Consider the following 27811-nt stretch of genomic DNA (forward strand, 5'->3'; position numbering starts at 1 on the left):
GCCGAGGGCCGTGGCCGCTCTCTGAGCGGAGCCGGGCCTGGGCAGCGGCGGGGCCGTAGGACCTCGCGCAGCGTCCGCGGGCCGCAGGGCTGGGGCTGCGGAGGCGAAGCCCCCTCCCCGGGGAGGCGGGGCCTGGGCGAGCTCCCCGCGGGGGAGAGGCGGCCGCCGGGAAGGATGCATCAGAAGCTGCTGAAGAGCGCACATTACATTGAGCTGGGCAGCTACCAGTACTGGCCAGTCCTGGTGCCCCGCGGCATCCGCCTCTACACCTACGAGCAGATCCCCGTGTCCCTCAAGGACAACCCGTACATCACTGACGGCTACCGGGCCTACCTGCCCTCCAGGCTGTGTATCAAAAGGTACAGTCCGGCCGCCAGCGTGGGGCGCGCCGGCGGCTCCTCGTCACCTCAACCCTTTTTGTCTGGTGTCCCTGCTGCTTTCCCCGCTTTCTGCGTGCCTGTCATTTCCTGGCTGCTCCATCCTTTTCATCCTTTTTTAACCCCTCTCCCCTCTCGTTACCTTCACTCTTCCCTCGAGGGGATACTTGATCCAGAGAAGAATAATGATAGTAAGTAACAATGATGATAATTACCAACTCTCCTAAAACGCTTTGCTGTTTACAAATGGCTTTTACATCCCTTATTCCATTTGGTGATTACTGGGATACATGTTGGAATAGACCCCACTGACAATGTCTCAGCCATACTTGGCCCCGTGTGTACCATTTTTAGAGGAGCCCTATGGAAATTCAGATGATTTGGGCCAGATGAATGTCTATATAATAGGAAACAAGTTCACATGCCATATATGTATTGAGAAACCCGTGATTCACTCATTCAGCAGATGGAACCCCTGATAGGTACCAGGCACTATACTGGGTCATGAAGAGAAAAGTAGACATGGCCCTTGTTCTCATGAAGCTGCTCAAGTAGAGCCTGGGTGACACACATTAGAGAGAGAACTACGCCATTACATAACCATTGTGGAAAACACTGTACAGTGAAAGCACTATAGCAAAGGGAGCCTATAACGGGCACCATTGTCCAATAGAGCACCATAGAAGCGTATCTAATAGGGGAATTTCTTCATCATCTAAATCTTTAAAACCGAGAGTCCTTTAAAAGCCTGGGGTTAAAAAAAACAAAACTGAAAAATCAGTGTTTTAGTTCTTAGAATAGCTGTTAAAATTCACTGTATGAACTTAAATATAGGACCCCTCTTTAAAATAATTAAGATACAGATGTTGGCCAGCTTCAGGTTGCTGTATTGACAAACGCCAGGGCCGGGATGTGGGCTTCCTAGTCGCTTAAAGCAGTAACCACGTGTCTGAATGTTGATCTTCGTAGCAGCATGATCTTTCCCCAGATCCTCTTGCCGTCTTTTGAAAGTTTTCCTGTGACTCGCCGTCACAAAGTGACATCACTGTCCATCCCAGCTGGGTTTCAGTGGATGGCCAACAGGACTTAACAATGTGAATCCTAAACATTATTTTCCTCCCTAATGCCTCCTGTCCACCCTGTTCATAAGTTGTTACACTAGGTATCAGAGCTCTGGATGTGAAGTTCCACAAGGATAGAACAGGTAGCGAATTGCCTTTAACGTTTTATACCCACATAGCAGTCATCTTCTGCATTCTGATGTTAGGATCATAATCTTGTGGATCAAGGAGTGAAAATACAGTGCTTTAGATCCTGGGCTGTCAAATCAAAAAAGACTTGGGTATCCAGATCTGCCACTTAACAGCCGTGGAAGCTTGAACAGAAGTTAACCTCTTTGAGCCTTATTTTCCCTATTTGTAAAAATGAGTGTAATTGTAATATCTACTTCAGAAAGTAATGAGAATTAAGTGAGATTATGTATATAAAAATGCTACACAGGGCCTGGTGCCTAATAAGCACACAGTAAATGGTGGCTTGTTATCGTGATCACCGATTTCAAAGCCTAACAGATGATAATGATGGAGATGATTATTGATTTTGAAGGTGAACAGAGTATGGGCCTAATTTCTCACAGAATAACAGCAGATCCTCTACTGGGGATCTTCCAGATGCTCTTTCCACCTGCTTCATCTTTTCCAGGTTTGGTGTTTGCCTTCTCTCTTTTAGCTGTCAAGAGTGATCAGGACAGCTTTCGGATATAAGGAGAGGTTTTTTGTGTATCACTACTGTACTGGCAGACCATGCCAAGGTCTTGGACGAACATGCCAAGGTTGTGCCTCTGAGTTTAGTTAATAAGGTTATACTGGGTTTCACAAAATGAACAGTTCTGAGGCAATAGACAAAACATAATACTAATTATCAGAATAGCCCTGTAGTTATGTTCTCTCATATTTCTGCATCCTTCCCCTTGGCCCCAAACATAAGTAGTCTTTCTGCTTGATGCTTGTACAGGATAAATCTGAAATTCATGGTACAAGATCCAACTTAGTTCTGATGATCATTTGATAGTGTGAGATGCTGTTAAATTTATGTACAGAAAATGGGAACTGTGGTGACTGCTGAAAATTCAGTCGATTAGTTATACACTAATCCTTACTAATAAGGATTCTGAAACAGTGAAGGTCAAACACTTAATTTAAACAAAAATTTAATTTAAACAAAAAGATTAGATTTGGCAAGAGAATTTTAATCTTTAGTCACAGTGTCACCTTTTGATGTATACTCAGTGAGTCCTACCCACAGCTGGAGAAGTACTTCACAAAATTCAGGAAGGAGCTAGAAGAGACTTGCAACAGCATTTAATCCAGCCCCTTTGTTTTATAGAGGAAGAACTGAAGTCAGAGAGTTTAAGTGACTTGCTCATGATCACAGAGCTAATTTGTTGCTGAGGATTAGGGTGGAGGGACAAAGAATCTCTTGACTCCTGTTCTGGATGGTACACTCTTTATCAACCTGTGCTTCCATACTTAATCCAGTTAGGACATTTTGAAAGAGGGCAAATAGTACTGATATTAAAAGTAATCTCCTGTTGTTTCTAAAAAGGATAAATTCATACCTCCTGAAAACTAGTTTGGTTACAAAACAACCACAGCGAAGTTGTTCCAGCATGTCTATCTTAAAGGCCATTTCCAGTGGATCAAGTTGTATTTGTTTTGCTTCTGTCCAATCTATTTAACTTTGCATTTGCATTTAATGCATGTTAAAATGGTATTTGAAGTTTGTGCCTAACCGTAGACTCAGATAGGTTTTCAGATACCTATCAAAGTATCCTATCTATCATCCAGTTTTAATATACACATTCTTTCCTGTAGACATTTAGTATCTAATCTAAGCAAGACACTCTGCTTGGAACAGCAGTGCCGTAAGGATGAATGGTGTCAGCCCTCAGGGGGGTGATAATCTAGCAGAGGAGATGGAATTTATACATAAATAATATGAGGAAGGAATGTAAATATGGCAGTAGAGGTGAGCACCAAAAAAGCTCTACAATTTCAGGATTGGTGGAGGTGTGGAAAAACTTAAAGATTAAGTAAACTAAGTGATATATCAAATTTAGAAAGGCAAAGATGAGGTTATGGGCTTAAAGTAGCAAGTGTTAGGTGAACCCAAAAACTGTCCTTTAACCTTCTAAATGCTGACAGTTAGTGAGGAGCTAATTTGAATCTGAGCTGCTTGTTGGTTTGTTTTCCAGTTTGTTTATTTTATCTAATGAGACGGTAAACATCTGGAGTCATTTGCTTGGTTTCTTTCTCTTCTTCACACTGGGAATATATGACATGACATCTGTGTTACCTTCAGCAAGTGCGTCCAGAGAAGATTTTGTAATTTGTTCTATTTGTCTTTTCTGCTTCCAGGTAAGTCATTTCACAAACAGTGTTACTGGTAAAGAGAACTTTAGTCAGACAAGCTTGGGCAGGTGACCTTATTTCACACCCTCCTTGCTTTAAAGAGCCCCAAATTGCATATAGGTTAGCTTACTTGCTTTCTTAAATATAAGCTCTGAAAGTATGATTTTATGAGAGTGTATTTGGATGTTATTATTAGAGTATATCTGAAATCTAAAAATTTTAAAGACTGAGAAAATTCCTTTCTCTCCTTTACCCTTTTCCCTCTTTAGACATTTCTGCTTTAAGATTAATGGAAGGATAGGAATCTGATTGTACTCTCATTTCTGGCTGAAGTAGAACACTAGTATCTGCTTAAAACTTGTTTGGGAACATTTCTCATCTTTTTCCTATTTATATGTTTGTGATTTTTGCATTTGTTGTTTCCATACCATCTTAATTTTAATGTCTTGTTTTGCTGATAATTGTGTTTCCTGTTGCTTTAATGTTAATTTCCTTTGGTCCTTTTACACTTGCCTGGTTTCAAATACTTTCAGTTTCTCCTCTTCTACCTCTTGTATTTGTTAATTCAAAGCACTTTCATTTTTCTACAAGAATCCTTAAAAGTGCCTTTAGAAGTTATATTTAATAGCTATTCAAACAGGTAATTCTGAAGAAAACAAATGTGAACCAAAATTTTTAAAAAAATTTTTTTAAGTAATGCAGAGAGTACAGAAATAAAAACAAAAAGAAAAAACTGTCATCCCCCTTCCTCCAAACACAGGCCAGAGGACTCCCTGTAGTTAATCTGTTGATACTCTGTGTGAAAGGTGAATCTAAGTCAGGCACAGACGTTGCTTCCATTGTGTATCATTTGACTTTAGAGCTTCATTATTTGACTCAAGTTAGAACTTTGGAGTTAAGTGACCAAAAATCACATTGGGAACCTCTCTCCCCTTTTTTTCTAATTCTAATTCCTGGAATAATGTCTTAAATTTCTTTGAGAAAAGAATACTCTATTTTTGTGTTATTACTAGAAAGTTGTTTTTTTAAGTATACTCTTTCTTAGGTTTAATTTTTGTCCTGAGTGGAACCTAAACATCTCTTAGAATCTATCTCTAGTTTTAAAATGAAAATGAATCAATTTAATTTTTAGATAAAAATAAATCAAGTTAAATTTTTAGATGTATCTTATTATAGACTGAGATGCTCTCAATAAGCAGAACTGTTCCATACTCAACTGTTGCATAGATACTAATCTATTTTGAGAATCCTAAATGTATTCCCCTACCCCTAGGCCTGACCTTTATCTTGTCACCATCCAGCCACAGCTGATGTTAGTTAAGGAAATGCAAATTAATTTTCATATTGGCCTACGGAAGCAGTTAATCAAAACTAAAAAGATGAAATAACTTCAACTACCAAAGAAGAAATACCCAGAGTGTTACAGTGACTTAACCAGCATTATTCAGCAGGACAGTAAATCCTGTTCTCTTAACTGCCAGTGCAGTGATCTTTCTGTTACATGCTATACAACTTCCTAAAGACAAATATGCACATCTTCCCTACTTAGAAATACCATTTCTATCATTTTTATTTTTATGAAACCATATTTTAACTTGTTCACCCAATTCTCCCAAATTCTTAGAGTCATCAAGAAGCATGGAAAACTGTAAATATATATATTAATAATGATTTACATTTAATTTTTTAAAGACATAACATTTTCTCTCTTTTCACACTTACCCATTTTATATGTTTAGTGCTTTCCTACCAACCAAATAAAGTACACTCTGAATAGCAGAATGTAATTTCAGGGGCTTTGAACTTTCCTAGAGGTCTTTCTATCTTAGAGAAGAATAGAACCTGAGAACACTTTTCCCTAGATTCAGTTCATTTACATTCAGCTGAACAAATATTTTTGGAATGCCTCCTGTCTACACCCAGGCACTCAGCTAGGCTTGGTAATACAGTGCTGAACATAACCACCCTACCATAAAGATCCAGTCACCCAGGCAGGAGGGCAGAAGAGAGAGTGAGGCAGGGCATTGAAGCAGAAAAAAATGAATTGTGTACAGGCCCAGAAGCAAGCAACACTAGCACTTTCTGAACTTGTAGGTGTTGGTCTTTCTGGTTGGATCTTCGGAGAACGGAGAAAGATGAGGCTGGAGAGAGGTAGGAACAAGATCCTGAGGTACTTGGTTATCATGCCAAGGAGTTTAGATGCAGGATGTCACACTAAAACTACCTACCTTGATGAGAGAGATATTCCACAGAAGGAAACTTTCCAGAATACTGAAATATGCTCAATTGGTCAGATAATTTTTCAGTCAGTATTTTAAGGAACTCTAACGATAACACATCCTTTTTAATACAGAACATTATTATGTGTAGGACAACTTGTTTAAAACTCAGTTGTCTCTATTAACAGTATATATTTTCCTTTTGATACTATAGGTTTTCTCTTTCCTCTTTTATTTTCCTTTTCACAATGAAATTACCTTTATTATTTCTTATTATTAGTATAAGATACTCATGTAGAAGTGTAAGCAAACAAGAAAGTATATGGAAAAAAGTAAAAGTCATCTGAAATTCCACTTCCCAGATGTAACCACATTTGACATTTGAGTTAAAATCTCTCTACTTTTATATACACAAGTGCCTCATGCCTGCCTGCCTGCCTATCTCCTGTGCTTGTGTAGGCAGATGATCAGAGCTATGATCATCTCTGCTTGCTGTTTGGTGCCACTCAACATTATGACAATGAGATCTTTCCCTGTCAAGGGGAATGTACACCTTGATTTCACTAGATTTACTGTGTTTAATGTCAAGAATAATCTAAGAAAACAAATAACCAAGCTTCTTAGAGTTAGGTTTTTTGAGTCAGAAAACTGACTTGTAGCTTAGTAGCCAAAGCTGCAGACTGACAGTGATTTTAGACAGTGGATGAAGCAATGAGATTGTGTCTAGGTGCACTGTTTTGAATATTGATATTGAGTCTACGGGAACTAATTAGGTTTGCTTAATGACCAGACTATAGTAAGATGACCGTTTTTCTGTCTTAGCATTTGCTTACAAAATTTTTATCAGTCTGACCTATTTCATGTTGTTTACCTGTCCCATTTTCTCTGCCTCCCCTGTCACTTAGTATAGGCTCTCATCATTGCTCGTGAGGACTGCTCCTGTAACCTCCCATCTCAGCCTTTCTGTAAAGGTGTGCTTAAAATCTTAAATAGTATCACACCTAGCCCATAGTATTGAAGTTAAAACTCCTTGATGTATAGGACTTGTCATAATTGTATTATGAAGAAATCTACATGACATTCCTTAATGGTTCTGTGTTTCTCAATATGCTGCTTTTCTTGTGGGTCCTCCAGTAAGTATGTGCACATCTTTACATACATCCTTGATGAATATCTGAACAGCCTCTTAAGGTCCAGCTCAGGTGGCAGCTCTTCCAGAAGTTTTGTTTCCTCCACCTGCCAGATAAACACACCCACAGGTCCACTACCCCTCCCTCCTCTGTTTTCTAATGATGCTGTGCACAGACTTACCCTATAGGACTTCTCACAGCACCGTTTGTTCGCTCCTGTCAAAAAAAATTCTCTTTGAGAAAAGAGGTTTCAACTTTGTACCCCAAGGGCATGGTATATGGCAGGTATTTCATGGCAGGGAGTCCAGCCACAGAAACCTTGTCTGTCTCAGGGCAGCTGGTAGAATAACATCAGCCTTGCTCTCTATTTGGCAACATATAAAGTCAGCAAAGCCATAATTTTTTTTCTTGGATACAACAACACCATGTTTAACTTACAACTTAGAAATAAACTATACAAGGAAATCTCATACAGACACGAAAGTCTTATGTGTCTAAGTCTTTTGTGGTGAAAATTAGGTGAAAAAAGTCTAAATTAGGTGAAAAAAAACAAAGTGCAGAACAGAAATATAATGTGATTCCATTTGTTAAAAGTATGTATCGCATATGTGTGCATCTGTGTGTGTGTGTTTAGACTTCTGTATCATAGGTGTTTGATACGTTCAGTGAAAATATCTGGAAGGACACATAAGTGTTATCAGTGGCTACCACTGGGGAATAGGAGGAGCTTTTTTTTACATCATACTGTAATTTTTGTTTTTTTAAGGACATGTATTACTTTTAAGGAGTTTAGTTTAGTAAACTCATTCATGGATCAAAATAAGCCTCAGTTGATGTTTTAAAACATTTACTTGTATAATTTCCCCACTACTATGCTATTCATTTAAATTTTTTGTATTATAAAATGGCTACGATTTTACATTTCATTGTGATTATTTTCCCCTTTTTACCCATGAGGAAACTGAGGCTTAGAGAATGACACAGCTTGCCTGACTATAAGGCACAAAGCTAGAATCCAAGCCTGGGTCTGTCTGGCTGGAAAGCATGGGCTTGACCTGACCGCTTTCCTTGCTTTAATTCCTCATGTTTCTCTTACCTAAGATCTGTCTTATTATCCACAGGTCTGTATGCTTTGCTCTGTGGGCTATCATCTCTTTTCTTGCCATCGGTCAGAAAAAACCTGTCGAAGATGGATGGCATTAGATTATGCAGGAATTTCTATTGGAATACTGGGATGCTATGTCTCTGGAGTATTTTATGCATTTTATTGTAATAATGTAAGTAACTTAAAACATTTTATATTCTACCTTTAATATAGGTCTTGAGTTTTCTTGCCATGTTTCTCTTGAACTTATGAATAAGCACATAATTAACTTACAGAAAAAAAATAGAAGAGTTGGGTAGGCATAAACTCATTTTTTCAGAAGGGCCCTGTGATCTCTAATATCTGTTATCTGCCCCATACTCATTTTACTAATTTCCCATCAAAATATATTAAAGTTATATTCTGAAACATAATGTAAAACATTAAATTATTCATGTTACCACTAAATCCATATAGCTAACATGGTTCCTCAGATACACCTTACATGTTTTGTGATTATAGAGTTCAAGTTAAACAAAGTTAGCACTTGATAAAATTATGAAGCTGGCTGCTGCTTTCCATTTTCCCTTTGCATCCTTTACTCCTCTCTCAGTGAAAAAAAAGGGGGAGATATATCTAAGTGTGTTGACCCATATTCTTTTATAAGAAATATGTCTTTCCTTCCTTAGTCTTATATTTGGAGATAGGCCTAGAGGCAGACAAGAAAGGTGGTGAGTGTCTTTAAGAAATACATGTCTACTCTGAGTTCTAAATCCACTCTGAGTTCTAAATCCACTCTACTTTCTGACTATAATGTCACAACTGTCATTTTTGCCTTATGCAAAGCATCTAAAACACTGATTAGATTATACAGCACCTGACCTAAACATGTTGACCACCCTAACTAGAATACACCCCCCTAGCTCATCACCTCATGTCCTAGCCAAGAAAACAAATGAAATCTCCCATAAGCTCAGTACATTTCAAGCTCTCCCATTCACAAAGTCCCCTGAAACCCTGCTCCCTTTTCCTCTTGCTTTCTTACCATCCTCTCTTTTTTGCTTTTGTCCTTTCAGTCCCTTCCATTCAAAGGCCAGACTGAGCTGCTCTCTCAGGGGCAGTTTATGGACTAGTTCTTCTAGCCCTATTCACAGTGACTAAAGCCTGTCCTGCTTGAGTCCTCCTATGTAGCAGGTGCTCCAAAGCTGTAATCCCCAGCCTTTGCTCACTGAGAAAACTGGCAGTAACACAGGATTCCTTTAACTGCTGGGAATTCTTAAGTAGAACCTTTTATCTACACAGTAACAAATAACTGCCAACATAGCCAGAAGGTAGAGCTAGCAAAGAGGAAAACTGTAAATTTGGCTTGAATGTAAGAACATAATTATAGCCATTTAACACATGACATTTGCTTTTTAGGCCTAATTACTTTAGAATATAAGCATATAATTAAATATATATGCAGTTAACCTTATAAATTGATTTTATTTTAGTAGTAGACTATTCATGTCTGTTCAGCTTTTACAACTTGTTTCACATTGAATGGTTTAAATCTTTTAAAAAAAAGTAGAGCAAACACACTTGATAAGTAGGAACTTGTAAGTGCAGCCATGTAATATTTGGACTGTTTTGCTTGCCTTATTCTCTATTTCTCTGAAAACTGTTTTCTATTATCTCTTCCCAACATATCTGATAATTAAGGAGACTGACTAGTGGGACACTTTTTGCAAATCTCTAAAGAAAAAATAGAAGTCCAAAGTAGATTAAAGGAAAAAGAAAACTATTGGAACTAATACAGTCCTTGATCATTTAAAGGAAAAATTTTTTTTTTCCCTCTGATATCTAGTCATTTCCAAATAATTCAGTTGCTGTAGTGGCTCTTTAGCTTTGAAGGGATACAGGCTGCTTTGAGAATGAGATTGAAAACTATAGACCCTCCATACAGAAGGATGTACATTTGGGCACAGACTAACCAAGCAATTTGATATGTGATCTCAGAAAGCTAATAGCTCCACTAAAGTCCTTGGAGCCATATTAAGAACTCTGTCCTATGTGCTCCTAACTTTTGAGCTTCAAGAGCAGCTTTTCAACTGCTCATTTAGATACCTAAATATTCTCTAAGCCCTTTAAATATATTTTTAACTAAACATTGTTTCATGCTTCCCCCTTCTCTCCTCTTAACACACACATACCACAGCTGGATTGTTCATTTGCTCCATGAGTAGAAGCCATTTGCTGCCTTTCCTACTAGAAACAGTCGAGCCATCCTCTTCTGTCGTCACACATCAGTCAACCAGTAAGACTGGTTTATTTCAAAAATGTCTCCTGAACCTGATGCTCCCATCTGTCTTCTTTGTTCAGTAAGAGTCCAAGCCCCCACTCTCTCTTTGAATCAATTACTCTGGTATATCTTCTAGCTGGCTTCCATTCACCTTTCTTTTTTACACTGATGTCAGTTTTCTTTCTAGTAAGTCAATGTGAGAAACAACCATGGCATTTCATTTTTACCAAACCTGCTGTCCCCCCCAGTGCCAGGATGGTTAAGTTCCACACCCTTAGCCTGACAGCCCTCTGGCCTTTCAGCCTCCCTGCTCATCCCCATGGCAGGTGCTGCTCCTTTTCCTCCAGTGCCCCCTCTTTCCCACCAAATCTCATTTTGTCCTCAAGATCCAGCTTAGGTTTATCTTCTGCATGAAGCATTTTTTATCTACTTTAGGTAACACCAATTGCTCCACCTTCCATGGTTCTGCAACATTTGTGCCTAAGTCAGATACTTATAAACAGATGGTCATTGTTTGTTTATATTCTGCCCCTCCCACAGCCTGTGAGCTCATCCCCTGGGAGAGTCCGAGTCATAGCTTTGTTTCCACCAGACTTAAATTGTCCCTGGTATAGGATAAGTACTTGGAAAATGAAAATGCTTCTGTATGAATAAATGTGTTCTTTACCAGCCCACTTTGGAATGTGGTTTGTCATCCTAAGAAACCTAATGGTGGTAAGGAGTACACATTGTTTTAAGAAAGGAAGGTAATCATTTTTAGAAATGAAAATACCAAGTAATACCAAGTTTGGAATGTGTAATGTGGAAGCCAAAATTACTCTTTCCCTTCCCTTATTTTTAGTAACAGTACCTATGTGGTTTCCTTTCATTCTAGTATTGGCGTCAGGTGTACTTGATCACAGTGCTTGCTATGATCCTGGCGGTGTTCTTTGCCCAGATTCATCCCAATTACCTGACACAGCAGTGGCAGAGGCTCCGTTCTATCATCTTCTGTTCTGTTTCGGGATATGGAGTAATCCCTACTCTTCACTGGGTTTGGCTCAATGGAGGAATTGGTGCTCCTATTGTACAGGTAAGTTGAGTGTAGTCAGTATTTTTCCCATTTTTTTGTCCTTTCAATTTTATTCCTTTTGGATAAAGTAGTGTAATCAGGCCAAGTGGGTGGTCTTTGTCATTCAAGAACATATTTATAACTGCATACTGATGCCATAATTTTTAATCTGAATAAGCATACCTTGCAGGAGTATAAGTCTAGCTACTTTTTTTTTCTGAGGTGTCTATGAAATTATAACATTCTTAACTCTCTTTCTGTTACCCTTAGTGTATAAATAGCCAAGTCCTTATAGAGGAGTACTCCTTAGTTTCCAGCTTTGTCAGCTGGGTCAGTGGATAATACAAATATGGAAGTAGTTGCAGTTGATTCATTTTATTTATGTATGTATTTTTGTGTGTGGAGGAGGAGGAGTTGGGAAAGGTTTTTTTCTTGGACCTGTTGAGTTTGAGGTGTCTGTGGGATGTAAAGGTGGAGATAGTCTCTGGAACTGACATCAGAGTTTGAGACTGTGATTTGAACATCATCATATCAGTAGCAAGAGCCACAGGAGTATATTCTGTCCACCAAGGAAAATATATTGAGAAATAAATGAACTGTTAGAGTTAGGCATTAGGGGGAACAGTTGGAGTACATTTGGAGGAACATAAGTGAGACTTCAGTATGCTTGAGAAGGGGATTAAAGATGTGACTTAAGTTCTTAGAGATCCATTTAAAACTAGAGAGTACATATATGCTAGAAAGTAAACTTGAGAATTTTTAGCATAAGTAAATATGCCAAGAAATCTATTAGACACCACATACACTTGTAGTGAGACCTTTGTCTGGAATATGGGATTTTGCAGGCTTTATTCAAAAGAATCCTATTTTCTTAGAAGATGGGGTACTAATCGTAGGCATATATGTACTTGCATGAAGTTGGCCACAGCATGGTGGAAGCATTTGAGTATAAATCTAAACTGAAGGAGAGCTCTTTGATATAGTGAACTGAATGTCATCAGCACCTTTGCCAGCTTGAGGACAAGGGTGATACTTTCTTCATAAGATTAGGAAATTGGAAGAAAGATGAGACAGTAATAATAAGGAATTTCAGTGATCCAGTGATTCACTGATCCAGTGATCAGTGATTCAGAGAGAGAGAGAGAGAGAGAGAGAGAGAGAAGCACTTAGCCAGAGATGAAAAGCTCCAGAAGGGCTAATCTGGTTGGTATAGTGGAGTTGGGGACTAGAATATTTGAGAAATCTGAGGCTGATTAGTCTGAGAACATAGGATTTAGATAGGGCCATGATAATTCCCAAAATATGTGTAGAGGAAGAGAAGTAATTTGTCTTTATTTCTTAAATGGTTTCTTGGCAAATTAGCTTTATAACCAGAATTGGAAACAGTATGGATGAATTATAACTGGCTGATTTTCTTAGGGCAAGGAAAAGCTTTCTCGCAGAGATGTGAGATGGACTGCTTCATATAGTGGTATTCCAGAGGACCGTTTATCTGGGATGATGGAGCTTTCATTATTGGGCCCAACCTCTTTGGTCTTTTTCAGCCACATGTCCATGGTCTTTAGTCTCTTGGCTTATTCAGCTGGTAACTCTGTTCCCATATGTATTGTACCCATGTTCCTGTGTTACAGGTAGAGTCAGATGTCCCTAGGACCTCAGCCATGTGACAGCTCTAGCTCCATTAGTACCTCTAATACTGGAGACTGTCTGCAAAAGCAGCTCAGATTTAACACACTTTAATTCCACCTATGAATCCTAGTTAATCTGTGTAGTAGATTCATAATACATTCAGGATTTAACGAGCTGTGAAAAAATGTTTTGCTTTTTCAGGACTTTGCACCCCGTGTAATTGTGATGTATGTGATTGCTCTTCTTGCTTTCCTGTTCTACATTTCCAAAGTTCCAGAACGGTACTTTCCAGGTGGGTGTCACTTTTACAGTGATTTTTGTAACTTTATTCTAAGCATAGGGTGGAGGTATATACTTCAGAGCATCAAAACTCAGATTTATTTTTTCAATATTGTTGATTATGTAATGGCTCTCCTATTTTCAAGTGTTATCTGAAACTTTCACTTTTAAAGGGCTTTCACAGACTTCTTTTCATGCTTATGTGTCGAATCCAGTAGGTGGGGTTACCACCATTTCCCAATTAAGAACTAGTGACAAAGCTGGGGGTTTTCTAACTGAGCAGTTTTTCCAGCCACTGCTTTTTTTGGAAATACTAATTATCAATTATGATTAACTTCTTTATTTACAAGTGTAGTCTTAAAAAATAATTTATATTTGCAGACATTCATTAAAGAAGAAGAGACAAAAAAAATAAGATGATGAAAAGAAGCCCAGGTTTAGAATTATTTGGCAGTATATCCATCATAAGCTTCTATAAAATAAAGGCCACCAGTCTGCCTATCAGCTTCCAGGTGCTCAGTGCTAAGGGGAAAATAATAAAAGTTAGGGGTCTTTATGTCCCCAAGATATACATTAAAAAAATAAGAAGACACTCGGTGGAGTGAATAACGTTCTCCAAAACTGTATTTGCCTGTTAACCAGCATCAGCTTTCAAGTCAGACTGCTGGGGTTCAGATCCCACATCAGACACTTAGTAGCTATGTGAGCTAAATCAGTTAGTTAAACTTTCTCAGCTCATTTCCTCACCTGAAGCATGGAGATAAATACTTTCTCCATCAGGTTATTGTGAGGATTAGATGAGAAAATGCATGTGGAATATTTAGCACAGTTCCTCATAAGTAGTAAGCCCTCAATTATAATATCTCTCAACCTCCATCTCACAAATGAAATATGTGCTTTTGATGCAAGTCTAAGTGGGCCTAGAAGGGAGTCATTTAAATTCATACTCCAAACTTGTCCCTCGTTCATCCTGGGTTAAAATCTCTCCCACAGTGAATCAGATAGGATTCTGCCACTTATCACATGCACTGAAGAAAGGATGCAAACGGCTCTTGGAGAGAACACACAGACCACAGAACCTCAAGCATTCCTCTTTGCACTTGGTTTTTACCATGGAGTTTTAAATAAGAATGGAATATAAAAAAGAACCTGAGTGTAACTCTTAGGATTCGGGAACATAAGTAGGACATGTCCCTGAATTGAAGACCACACATTCTCCAGGCAGGGCCAGAATTTTCTTCAGAAAGCAGTTCTGGTAAAATACATTATTGTATCACTTTGTTAATAATTCATTTATTGTTGATTTCTTCATCATCACAGATACATGTAGAAAATTGAACTGTGAAAGTTCCCTATACTAAATGATTATGGCAATAGTGTTTTTAGGCCTTAAAATATTCAGATCAGATGTTACCAGTTGTCTAATATAGGGCACTCATAAAAATAAGTCACATATTATGCAACTTTTCTCCAAGATGAACTTGACATCAAATAGCCCTGTGTAGCTGACTGTGGTGGGGTATGGGTGCATTTGAGCAGTGGGAATATGTAGAATATGGGAAAATGGAAAGTCTTTACAGATAAAAGTGATAGTGTCAGATGTTCATGAATGAATGGCTTAGAAACTTCAGCCAGTCCTCCCTTGTGACCTGGCTGTAAAGAGAAACATGCACAGTGGTGGTGAGATGGTGAGTGAATACTGCAAAGTCAAAAAAATGAAACCTGAGAACAAATACTTTCCCTCTGGTCAAGTTTTTAAATATACATAAACATCACAACGCTTTTGATGGGTCCAAGGATTTCCAAGGTGTCTATGAACAGAAGTAAGTGGATATGTGTACTTGTATTACAGTATAATCAATTTTCTTCATAAGCCTCTGTATTTTTAGGCTTTTAAAAATAAGTATTTGGGCTTTACCAGCCTGTGAAAGGGTTCTGTGGTACCATAAAAAGGCTAAGAACCCCCTACAGAAAGGATTCTGTTAACTTATCCTTTAAATAATCTACATACTGTACTCATTTTTCTTGGTAAGAAAAGACAGTAGAGAATATTTACATTACATAACCATAGAAGCACCATGACTAAGAAAAAGTTACTTAAATTTCAACAGCTTTGTATTTTGTTATTTTTCAGAAGTTTCGCAGATGTTATTTAATTGCCTTGGAATTTAAACTTTTAACCACAGAAGAAATTGATAGTTCTAAGTTGTATACGAACTCATCAACCTTAGTTAGTTAACCCATTACTAATTACATTTTTCACTTTATTCCATTAGTCTCATAACAACAAGATTCAGGTCAGCTTTCTGCTTACACACCTGCCTGAAGTAGAAAGTATGTCCAGCACACATTGAAATATAACAGCATATCTGCTTCATACCTAACTCTGTGATTTGTAGAACTAATTTCCTTTGCTTCTATCATATCTTTTCTTCACTAGGTAGGTAAGATATGGGAGACAAAAAGGTCAAATTCCTGAAATTAACCAAGTTAGATTTTGAAAACACACTTAGAATAGTATTTCTAACATTCACCAGTATATTCAATGAGTAAAACCTTATAATTAGACTCAAATGAATTCATCCTTTTTTAAAACATTTGGGTCTGAATTACTCTCTAGCCAATCTCCAGGTGCTCTGAGACTGCCAAAATATTTTTGCTGCTAAGCCGTATTTCCAGGCCCATTGATAAAAATACATATTTTAATATCAAAATATAGTTATACTAAATATTCTTTTCTCTTTACCTTCCCTTCCAGGACAACTAAACTACCTTGGATCAAGCCACCAGATATGGCATATCCTTGCAGTGGTGATGTTATATTGGTGGCATCAGTCAACAGTGTATGTCATGCAATACAGACATAACAAACCTTGTCCTGACTATGTTTCACATTTATGAATTCAGGTATGGCCACCTGGTGTACTCAGTTGTTAAGCAATATATAATGGGGAGTTGTATACCCCACTATTGCTAAGATTCCCATTCATTTTTCATTTTTCCTCTTGGTTAATACATCATGAGTAGTACTTTATAAAAATGGAAAAATATACTTGGGGATCTGTAATACTAACTGCTTTATGGGCCCTTGAAACTACTAATTTGCTGCTTGTATGTGAAACATCTGAGTAACAATAAATATGAAACCAGTTTAGAAACAGTATTCATTTTAGAGTAATACCAGATTAATTTTCTTAAGAAGGGCTTTACCTCCATTATAAAATGGAGTTATCCTGTGTAGTTACTTTAATAGAAGATATTTACAGTCGATAATCAAGTGTGTACCTAATCAAGGCAAAGGTTACATACAATAGTCTGCTTATTAACACAAGCTAGGATATGTCTTTAAATAACATGATTTGTGAGAAACAGGCACTTAAGCTACAGGTTCTCCTCTCCTCAGAAACACTGGATTTTTTTTTTCTCCTTTTTTTTTAGTTGACTAGAACAAGAACTTGAAACCTCTTCTTTTAGAGAAGCATTGAGGAGAGGAAGAGGACTTGCATTGTCATTTCCCATCAGATAAGAATCATATTAAAAACTGAATACATGTTGCCTGATAATCAGGCAACAAATTCTGTGGTCTGGTAACCAAGTTATTAGCCATTTAAGCCTTTTAATTTCAAATATTTAATTCCATATAATAGACTCTTGCCAATTACAGATTTGTGGTTCCAAAATTCCTGTAGCAAAAGAGCTTTCACCTCTCTGAATTTGCAGTCCTAAACTCCCTGATGATGGGGGTTCCCAGCTATGTGGGTGCTACTTTCAAGGCCATAGAATCCAGATGGCCCAGTCTTGACCCTGAAGTAAACCTTAAGCCTTAGAACAAAGTCATGCAGATGCCTCATTGGATGATGTGATTATTCACCTGTGCTCTAGTCTTTATGTACATGTTATTTAAGCATTGTATTGATAACACAGAGTATTGATATATACTATCTAGTATTTTAAAACATTAAATTGCTCTTTATTGCATATATTTAAAAAATAGATCTCACTGCCCTGTCATACAACCCAACATTCTTGTTCTTTGGTCTTTTTATATGCATAAATTAAATCCCTTAAAGCAGTCATTCATAAAAACATGTTGCTTATTGGAATATAAAATATTACCAAAAAGTTTCTTAATGAGTTGACATAAGCTGCTTTAAATACTGGTTTATCTTTGAACACTGGAATTTCTAAATATCAGAAGTGTTAATTGATGGTGAAGCTTATTCCCAAAATGCCATTTTACATCTGATATTAGGAATGTTACTTAATGTGTTTATGAGTCTGTAAAATTTTGTATTTCTTTTCAGTATAGGTTTTTTGGAATATAAATTCCCCACACTAGTATCTCAGCAAGAATTTTGCCCCAGTAGGCTAAGGGTGTACTGTTATGGTACCATTATGATGGAAAACACTACTTTGAAAATAGCTTACTTCATAAAGCCACAAATCTGCTCTATATGCTAAGTGATGAGACACTTTGGTGTAATAAGACATATTTTCCCTAAAACATCCCTTATTGGCTTATACATATTATTGCTTTTAAATATATATTCTGTCATTTTGGCCAAATACACTAAGTAGTTAGTTAATTTAAAATGGAGAAGTCTAGTTACTTTAGGTCTAGCACCATTTTTATTATACAATCTTCTCAAAATTAAAACATATTGAACCTTTAGTTTCATTTTCTTTTATTTTTTAAAAATCTTCCTGGCTTTTATAATGTATGAATATTTACCTGAATTAATGGATAAAAAGAGCATACTGTATTTAAAATTGTTTTTTGAATTTAAAAAGCATACAAGTCTGACTATAGGGAGAATTATGAGGTGAACATTTCTTTTTTCATGCAAATGTTAAATATTGTAAGAAAGCTCTCATTTTTATCTTAACTATGATGTATTTGTTATAAAGTAGGGAATGAGTAAGTGTGGATTGCTGTCAACTATAAACATTTCTGTATTATCAGAATTTATTGACCACCTACTGTGTGCATATCACTACTGGCAAAATTTTTAAGACATTGTTAACATTAACTATTTAAGAATTACCTAGAGATCTAAGCCTTGTAATAAGGTATATTTCTGTTTTTATAGATTTAGTAAAATAACAAGTACACCATTCAGCTATAGTAGTAAAAAAAACTGATTTTAATTTCACCAATGTGTAAACTATGAAAGCTCTTTACCTACAGCCTTTACATTTTAAAATTATCCATGGCTGTTTTAAATTATCTATGATGACTTGTAAGGTTGTAGTTAGCTCATTTAAGAGACAATTATTGTTCTATATAAAGCCATTTTCAAATAGCAGGACAGTGCTTGTCTTTTTTTATTATACTAAATGTATTCCAGTAAGCTGCATGGCAAAATATGTATTATGTAAATAAACTGGATTTACTAAATATATTAAGTGCTGCTTGTCATTCTTTGTAATACATAACAGCTTCAAAATCGTATTTAGAACCAGGAATGAAGACTCAGGGAATGTCTGTCACATCTTATGGCATCCTACCTGGACACAGTATCCGATTCGAAGATTGTGATTGACTGACTGGCATACGCTGTAGAACTCTCCATTTGGCAGGTACCTATCTGGAGATATCCTTTGCCCTGTATTAAATGTTAAGGGGTAAAGCCTGCACTCTGAATCCCTGCCAGTTGCTGAGCTGAACAGGTGTGTTTTCACCCCAATCACCATTCTGGTACTACAACCCCTCCTAAAGTGTGTGAAGTAAGCAATCAGCTCAGCTCTTAGGGGATCTATCTCTTATACACATTATCACAGTAACTGTTCACATTGGAAAAGAGGTACACATGCTATTAAGTACCAACATCCCGATTCTGTACCATACATCCCAAGTAGGGAAGAAAGATAAATAGCCAAAACCAAAACTACTTTTGAGGAACCATTTTCAGAAAGGATATTATAATAGCAATAGGGGCCTCTTGTGAAAAGTGAACCTGCCGTCCTTATAGGGCAGGAATAACAGCCACCAGAGTTCTAGTCCTGCTTTGTAAATCTGGGATCAAAAATAATACAACCGTCTGACCTAAAGTGAGCTACAAATGAAACTTCAAATGTTAATGCTTTCAATATGAGAATATTAACTACATCTTAATATGATGCTGGAGATGGAATTAGCTACTCAAATGAATAGCTCTTTTTGCAGCATATATTCTTTCTAGAGAAGTAAACTATAACTGAGGTTGGATAGTTTACATTACACAGGTCTTTTTTATATAACTTTTCTAGTCATTTGTAATATTTTACTCCTTTGTATAATTTATCAAAAATACACAAAGCCCTTACTTTTCCACATAATTTAAGATAAGTATTACTACTTAAAAAAAGTTTATTCATAACAAAGAAGAGGAATCTTCCACAAGCCACCAATCTAAAGACTAGTTTGTGGAATAATACATAAGAAAATACTATGATCTTGACACTAAACTTAGTCCACCAATCCAATAAATAGGTTTTCTCTTTAACATGCTAAAGTCTCTTTACTGACATAACAAAGGGTTACAGTATTTTATTTAACCAAATGTTTAAGTTATACGTGTCATCAGTTTTTGAAGAATATAGAATGCCAAACATTCAATAGGTACTTCAGAGTCTGATGTTTTTGTCTTACCTTCATCAGTATGATCAGTAATTGTACCTGAACAAACTGTGCTGGTAAGTGTTTTTGTCGCAAAAATGCTAGGTCAAAATGGGTTTTCTTACTTAAAACTGAGTCCGTAAGAACAAAGGTCTGATCCTATTCATTTGTTTCTTCCACTAGCTGGTGCACATAATTGGTGGTGCTTATCTGTGGTGTGAATGAAAGAACTGAATAAATGAAACTTTTTTAATATGGCAAATGAAAAACTCCAAAGTCACTGATTATAAAGAATATGCAATCCATTTGGGATTTATTGCATTTAAAGAAAGCAGATTATTAAAACAGTAGGTATGATAAATACAGTAAGAAAATAAATTTAAATTTCAAACAGCAAAGTGAATGAGGGACAGAATTCAGTTGTGAATAAGCAGTCTAAAGGCAATGAAGTAGTAAAATCCATTACTGCTTAATAAGATAGAAGAAGAAAACAAAAGCAACTGACAGTTCTATTTCTTAACAGTTTCCCAGCTAGCTATATCTGAGGACTGAAGTTACTTTAGAAAGTAACAACTGGAAATAAAATGAAGATATAAATCAGGCTTATTAAAGTTATTTGCTTAGTGGTACTTAAAAGGCTTCAGAAAATTCAAGTTTAACAAAAAATTGAAGTGTAATCAAAGAAAGTGCACTTAAAGCTGTTTGCCAGCAATTAAAAAATAGCTTACTACTAATATACTGCTTACTATTAGATCACTTTCCAATCACGAAAAGAGCATAGTAATAAAAAAAATTCTCTTTCAAAAGTGGCACAGTAACTTCTTAAATAAAAATAACCCCAAATGATGACCCTTTGCATTTGCATCTGTTTACCTTATTCTTACTAAAAGCAAATGTTCTTTTAGTAATGATTGTGGTAGCAATTTCATTTAAAATTTAAAAACTCACATCAACTCCACAGTAGAGAAATGTGACATGTTGCATGCATGTGTTTATGTATCTTGATATATAAACACCATTGTGTATAAAAATTCTCAAATAAACATTTGTTATTCTCACAGTAAATATGTCATCTCTTTCTCACAGATTTGTCAGATCAATTAGACCTAAAACAATGAGTAATTTTGCTAAAAAGTTGACTGTACATTCTACATTTATTAAAACAGGTACCCAAACTCCTCAGAACTAGTGATATTATGACATATGTACCTTCCAGCAATGCTTACATGAAGTACCAAAACTTAAAATAAACCAAGCAGAGTAAATGAACAGTAAAACTACTCTGCCTGATGAACATCAGAGTAGAAGAGTGGGCTCCACCTTAGTATTTTCCACCAGCAAGATGAGGACAGCAATATATTGCTTACTCTGTTATCAACAGGGTAGGATCAAAAGGTGCATCTATCTATAATTCCAAACAATGTCATAACTGTGCCCAAACACACACACACACACAAGGATGGGGCCAGACAGTGGAAGAATTAACACCATTTCCCAACCAATCCTTCTGAATAAATATTAAATTTTCACCGGGGAACAACCTTTCCTCATCTAAAATATATACCAAGCAACTTTTGTATCTTAGCAGATACATTCTTTGATGCCATAAAACCTGATCTTTTAGCACTAACATTTTGGCTGAAGTGATAATATTAAAGTAACTAAGTAGATGGTCCACTTTTAAAACAATTATTCATAATCAATAAGCATTAAAGCTGTTAGGACAGAATTGACTTTGGCCTCAGATTTTTGCTAGCTTCATAATGTACTTCCCTTGGTGATGTTCAAGTATTACAGGTTTAGAGTTATGAGTACTTTACATACAAAAGAAGCACAAAGGATACCTGATTAATAATAGGAAGATAATTTCTTCCCCATTTTCCTTCCCTAAATAATTGGGCCATCCCATAGCGGAGCCAGACTTTTACCACTGAGTGCAAGTGCCAAGTATGTGCTAAGTTCTTTCACGTCTTGGGAGCTTTATTCTCATAAGGGAATTTAGCTGGGCATCAATTGTGTGTGGAGTGACATAAATCCCAACCGTAGTGGCAGGTGACAATGGGAAATGGAAAACAACCCTAATCCTGTACTCCTTGGGAAAATGCTTCTACTTTAACACAAAGTAATCTCCCTCTTTCTATTTCACTGGGTTCAGTGAATCTTAAATGTTTCCTCTGAGCTATAATCTCAAAGAGGAAAGTCACTGAGCTATATAATAAAATAAAAATAAGGATGTAAGTATTTTAAACAATGTCAAAGTTACTTCCTTAGACTTTATCCAACATAATAAGCCAGAGCATCTACATCAGTGTCTAAATCATTTAAAATTACTCAGTGTATTGAAAAGCAAGTGTAAGCAAGGCCTTGGTGTCAGATAGACTAAGTATTTCATGTTTACAAGCCAAGGAGATGCCAATTCACCCACTTACCCCTTCTAAATTACAAAACTCATAAAGCCTAGCAAAGACTAAGGCAAGGACTAAAAACACTTAAAGAAGCATACTGTATATATACCAACCAACAGATTCTCATTAAAAAAAAAAACTTGTTTGATACAAACCTACTATAGTTCATAAATTTACTTTATGTAATCATCAACTCTTCACTTTTAAAAGAAAGTACCACTTGAATCTACACCATAAGGTTTTAAAGAACATCTACTTGAGCATTTGTATTAGCAGTATTAACCTGAGAATCAGAAAAAAAAAGGTGCAAATGTAGTATTTGCCTTTGGCACAAGACAGTTGGTGCAGTCGGGCTCTAGAAGTACAACTCTTAAGTAGTAATATAATGTTTGGTCTACCTCTGCTGACTGTGATTCACAGATTACTTCCCTGTTTGTCCAAACATTGGTATCTAATTTAAAATATAAAAGAGAAGCAATAAAAAAAAGAATACACACTTTAGTTACATACACTTTGCTTTCCAATTTTGGAACTGTGAAAACAAGCAAATAGCTCATCCCAAATGGGGCACTATAATTAAGAGATTCTAATAAGATTACTCATAAAATATACTTTAATTGGGTTCAAAGAGAGTTAATTTAAAATAAAGCAATCAAGGAGCATGCCAGTTGATAATAGTTTCTGCCCCTTTTTGTAGATTTAACAGCTCTAGAAACTTCTAAGTATTATTAATTTGATAGGGAAGAACAATTAATTATAAAACAGTTGAAGACATAGGAAGCACAGATACTGTATTCACATTAATTCATAAATGTCTATCTTATTAAACAATTTCTAGAAAATCTCAAGTTTCTAATTTGGATTTGTGGTGTAAAAAGAAGGCAATTTGGTAGCTAGATTCTTTTTACTAAAGACACATCAACTAGCAGAGTTGAAATGCTAGGCCCTCATCACCTAATCCCTTAGACCATTTGAAGGTCCTGCATACTAGTGCAGAGGTACTTGCAGCAGGAGGCAAGAATCCTGCCTATAAGGCTTTGTGGGTTATGCTGTTCTGTGCACTTTATTAATAAACTACTTCAACTGCCAAACCTAATAAAAATTGTTGTTCGCGACTTGGGGAATATTGGGTAAAGGTGGTAATTTAATAAAGTATTATTAAATGCAACATGATTTTACCCTGTAAACGTCTTAAAAACTCAGGGTTCCAGCTACTTATTTTTTTCTTGACGTAAAATTTCTACATAACCCTCTCCTCACTCCCAGTTTTTCCAATAATCTGCTTTATTAGGGACATAATAAAAGTTTTGAGCAAGAAATCATTCAAAAACAAAAACATATAGTGTTTCTGAAATGTTTTTCTTCTTCTGTGTCATTTTTTTTTTACATTTTCCCACTCGACATTTCTTCTCTTTAGTTTTTGTTGTAGCTTTCAATGCAGATATTCCATAATAATGGCACTTCTTTTTAAAAATGAAACTTTAGGCACAATAGTAAGTTACTTCTGGCTCTGCTTATAGAGAAAGGTACAAGGACTAAAATCTCTGCACTCTCCAGATAACAGCTTTCTAATTCTTCACAAGAACTAGATTTTTTGTGTGTGTGGAAATTAGAAGAGACTTTTTAAAAAATCCACAAGTGCAACCTGTGTATGTATAAATAACCTTAGTTTTAAATGCTGATTCTGGAATGAATCTGGGATATGCACACCCAAGTGACATTCTGTTATAAAAGCAATGACTTGACTTTCCAGCTCCTTTTCAGTGGCTGTGCAGCTGGAAAGACGCCATATGCGTTCCTGCTGTCCTGGGCCGCCCTGTCAACAGCCAGACCCTGGGTCAAGCTTGCAGCGTGGCTCCCTCTCCTCCTCATGGAGGGGACAGCACGTCACTGCCCTGCGGAGAGACTTCCTCATTCTGTGTGGTTTATTTAAAAATCCCCTAGTATGACTGACCTGTAAGAATTAATGATATAAAGAGCTATACAAATAAATTTTCTTTCAAATCCATAAAACTGTTCATACTTTTTTGAAACAGGAGTTAATGCCAAGAGTCTGTCAGAAGTATCTACTGTTTAGAAGGAAATGGAGCAGCACCAAATGGGTCTAATTCAACTGACTGGGACTGTTGGGACTGATGTGAAGTGACACTTTGCACCACAAGTTCTGTAAAGGGCACGGCACCAAAATCGTCCATCTTTAACACCTCTGCGCTATGGAATGCTCCATGCCGTGAATTCGGTTTTGGCCGCCCAGGCAGCACAGTATTATGATCGGCACAGATGTCGCTCAGACCCTGATGTGAAGAGTGCCATGGCACGTCTGGTGGCTGGAAGGGCTTGGCACCAAAGGGGTCCAACAGACTCTCCTCAGGCTGCAGGACATTCCCTCTGTCTTTCCCATCAGTCAGTGCAACACTAATGTTCTCCTTGGAGTCTGAGATGGTTAAAAATTCATTGCTGCTTTGAGAGTCTCGGCGGCCCACCTTTTTGTGCCTGCGCGCCCTCTCTGGAGTGCGGTAGGTGGGCTTCACAGTCTTCTTCGTGCTGGCTGGCGTGCCATGATGCCGCTTCCCGTTACTTTTGGACACATCCTGCTTTGTGCGCCTTTGGCGAGAGGACAGTTTCTGTAAACTACGCTGTTTGACTTTTTGTTGCTGACTCCCAGCTATTTCCTCAAAGGGCACAAGCCCAAAAAGGTCCTCACTGCTCTCACTTTTAATTGTTGAGGTGGGAAAGGGCTGAAATGGAGTGGAGCCAAATATATCTACACCTTTGGGACAAGCAGGGAGAGCATGTGCTTCAGGCCCCACTGCATGGCAGTCTTGTACATTCACCTTCTTGCTAAAGGGTGCCTTGGTGAATACATCAAATTCCTCTTGCTCTAGTCCCACAGAAGACAGCTTGGTCCGTTGAGAGAAGTTCTTTTCATTCTCTCCTTGTTGGGGCTGTTGAGCACGCACTGCAAAGAAGGGGACAGCACCAAACACATCGAACTCCTGTGTAGGGGTCTCCACTCCAGCATCAGAGGGTGATCGGGTTGGGGTGAGGAGTGTTCTGTTAGGATCCTGGATTGGCCCACTGCCAGATCCGCCTCTGCAGACAGGGCTCCCGTCTCTGTACTTTCCTTTGGCCTGCTCATAATCAGAATCAGAGCTGTGTTTTTCTTCTTCTTCCTCATCTTCAGAATCCATGAGGAGAGGCCTGTGACCCAGATTTTCTGGTTCAGTATCATCATCATTAAAATCTCCTTGCTCTCCATGAAGAACTTCTTCATCATCTTGCTCTTCCTCTTCACTGCTCTTAGGAGATGGGGGATCTGATTCAAAATCACTTTCAGATTCATCATTCCCCTTTTGCAATTGACCTTGTACTGATGAATTCTCTGAGGTTTTCTTTCCAGTCCGGTGGTCTTTAGATACTGGACTTGCTTTTCTATTCTTGTTTGCAGTGGTATTTTCTTGATTCATGGATGAATGTTCAATTTTCTTTTCAGGAGAACCTGCATGTTCAAAGAAAAATTATTATAGCATGCCAATGCATTTCAAAATCCATTTGTACTAAATAACATGTACTAACACAAAGCATTACAAATCCCTCATGCCAGTTCCCTTAGAGAAAGAAGTAATGTCACTTCCCTGTCATTAGGTTTAGGAATGCCCTTGTCCTCAACTAGATGGTTAGGCCCTTCAGTGCAGACAGACTTGACTCTGTAGCCCTACACACTACTTACTCATTGTAAGTCCTCACCAACAGCCACGTTTCATGTATAGCACCCAGAAGAGGACTCTGAATATAGTACACAAGAAAATTTTCTTCTGCCACTCTCAAAATAATATTTGTGTGGCATAAAACTCCTGCTAAGATCCCGTATTTACCAAAAAACCTGCTTATATTTCAATTCTCTTATAAAGTTTCCCCACAGAGATCAACAAGTACGAAGAGCTTGTCTGCTTAGTTAATATGTTTCATGGTAATTTTGAACTGGCATTCTGGTGCATTCCCTAAGACTTAATCAAAGCTGAGGGCCAAGTACTAAACTGAGACTGTCCCAAGGACATCTGCTTTCTCTAGACAACAGTCTTCAACTATCATATCTGTACTACTAGACATTACATTAAAAGCATGCTACCTTTAAAAAATATCAATACATTCACTGTAGGTTAGGTAATAAAATTATATAAAATATAGTGCTTTAAAATTTCTCTATATGGCATATAATAAAAATAATATTTTTGTTTACATGAAAATATACTTTCCTCCCAATTCACTGGTGTCTTTAACTGATTTTCCGGAGGTGGGATTAATTTGAATTGACCCAACCACATATCTATCCATCCCTTCCCGTCCTTTGCAAAACAATTAACTAGGATTGGAAGTACAGTTTATAATCATGAAAACTAATTAACTTAATGGAAGGACAAATTGGACAAATTACTTTCCCATTATTAAAATAGTGGTCCCTATGGCATATGACATCTCTCAGTTCCTTCCTTCTCTTTCAAAGTCAGCACTATGGTCCTCCTACCTCTCTGACTATTCCTTCTTGGCCATATTCGTAGAGATTTCTTTCACTAACATCTCCTTAAACATGTATGTTCCCCAGGCTTCTATCCTTGGCTGTTTCTCCTTCTGCATGTCCTCCCCAGGTCTTAAGTACTTGTATGTTTAATCCCACATACACCATAACGACTGGATCTCTAATACTTAACCAAGAATACTTATCTCTTTTATTCCTCTAGTACTTATCATGACATGTATCCTACTATTACTTCAAACTCAGTAATTTCAAGAGAGATCACCTGTCTTCTTAAACTGTGCTCTCCAGCTCCCTCTAAATTAGTAAACAAAAATCTGGAAATCATCTTTCCTTTTCCCACCAAATAGTGTTTTTAAAATCTCTGGAATCTGTTTTCTCTTCTCCTTTCCTCTCTCTCATCTAAAAACCCTGTAGCTTCTGAAGTTATCTGCCTCCAGTCCCAAATCCTTCAAACTGCTCCACTAATCATGTGGCTATTGCTTAAAATCTATTAGTGGCTCTCTAGAGACCCAACACTTAGCCCAGCACCGGGGATCTCGATCTGGGTGCTGTCGTACACAACCTAATTTAGACTCAAGACGGTGCTGTCTTACTACAGCAACACCCGAACTCTCCCTACTCAAATTCAGGAACTGGATAGATTTGGATAAAGTATTTTATTTGAGCTATCTTGTTATCCAAGCCCTTCATGTTTTCAACTGGAAACTGAGGAACCTAATAGATTTAGGTTTCAAGGGTGCACTTAACTATTACAATCTCTCTACCGCTGGAACATCATACCTCTGTATATACCTCCCAGCACTCCCACTCC

The 27811-nt window shown here is 37.3% G+C and overlaps 2 protein-coding genes across 11 annotated transcripts in view; one reads left to right on the forward strand and one right to left on the reverse strand.

Annotated features, from left to right (window-relative positions):
- Window positions 1–27668, forward strand: PAQR3 (progestin and adipoQ receptor family member 3). Of its 6 annotated transcripts, XR_005060429.2 has the most exons (9): window positions 1–359; window positions 3631–3793; window positions 8258–8413; window positions 11376–11573; window positions 13383–13473; window positions 16219–16367; window positions 16899–16982; window positions 18893–19040; window positions 24500–27668. XR_005060429.2 is itself a non-coding variant. In XM_017660596.3 (7 exons), exons 1-6 carry the CDS (start codon window positions 175–177, stop codon window positions 16359–16361), a joined length of 936 nt encoding a protein of 311 aa, XP_017516085.1. In that variant the 5' UTR covers window positions 1–174; the 3' UTR covers window positions 16362–16367; window positions 16899–18862. The 6 variants fall into 6 exon arrangements, 2 of the variants coding, with proteins under 2 accessions (XP_017516085.1, XP_036870761.1); XR_001853145.3 differs by lacking the exon at window positions 16899–16982 and having other exon boundaries at window positions 18918–19040; XR_001853144.3 differs by lacking the exon at window positions 16899–16982 and having other exon boundaries at window positions 2–359; window positions 18900–19040.
- The window catches only part of BMP2K (BMP2 inducible kinase), a 182548-nt gene continuing 174816 nt past the window's right edge, over window positions 20080–27811 (reverse strand). For all 5 annotated transcript variants that reach the window (XM_037014861.2, XM_037014864.2, XM_037014860.2 and 2 more), the window contains one exon: window positions 20080–25962. In XM_037014861.2, the coding sequence (XP_036870756.2) occupies window positions 24530–25962 (1433 nt within the window). In that variant the 3' untranslated portion in view covers window positions 20080–24529. The remainder of the gene's footprint in view (window positions 25963–27811) is intronic.

The sequence above is a fragment of the Manis javanica genome, chromosome 5 (assembly GCF_040802235.1).
Source record: "Manis javanica isolate MJ-LG chromosome 5, MJ_LKY, whole genome shotgun sequence".
Taxonomy (NCBI): Eukaryota; Metazoa; Chordata; class Mammalia; order Pholidota; family Manidae; genus Manis; species Manis javanica.

Bases quoted from the DNA above. Each gene is read 5' to 3' on its own strand.
- PAQR3 (XM_037014866.2), top strand. From the start codon at position 175: ATGCATCAGAAGCTGCTGAAGAGCGCACATTACATTGAGCTGGGCAGC. The intron at 11,574-13,382 runs GTAAGTTGAGTG...TTGCTTTTTCAG, and splicing joins TTGGTGCTCCTATTGTACAG to GACTTTGCACCCCGTGTAAT. The intron at 13,474-16,218 runs GTGGGTGTCACT...CTTCCCTTCCAG, and splicing joins TCCAGAACGGTACTTTCCAG to GACAACTAAACTACCTTGGA.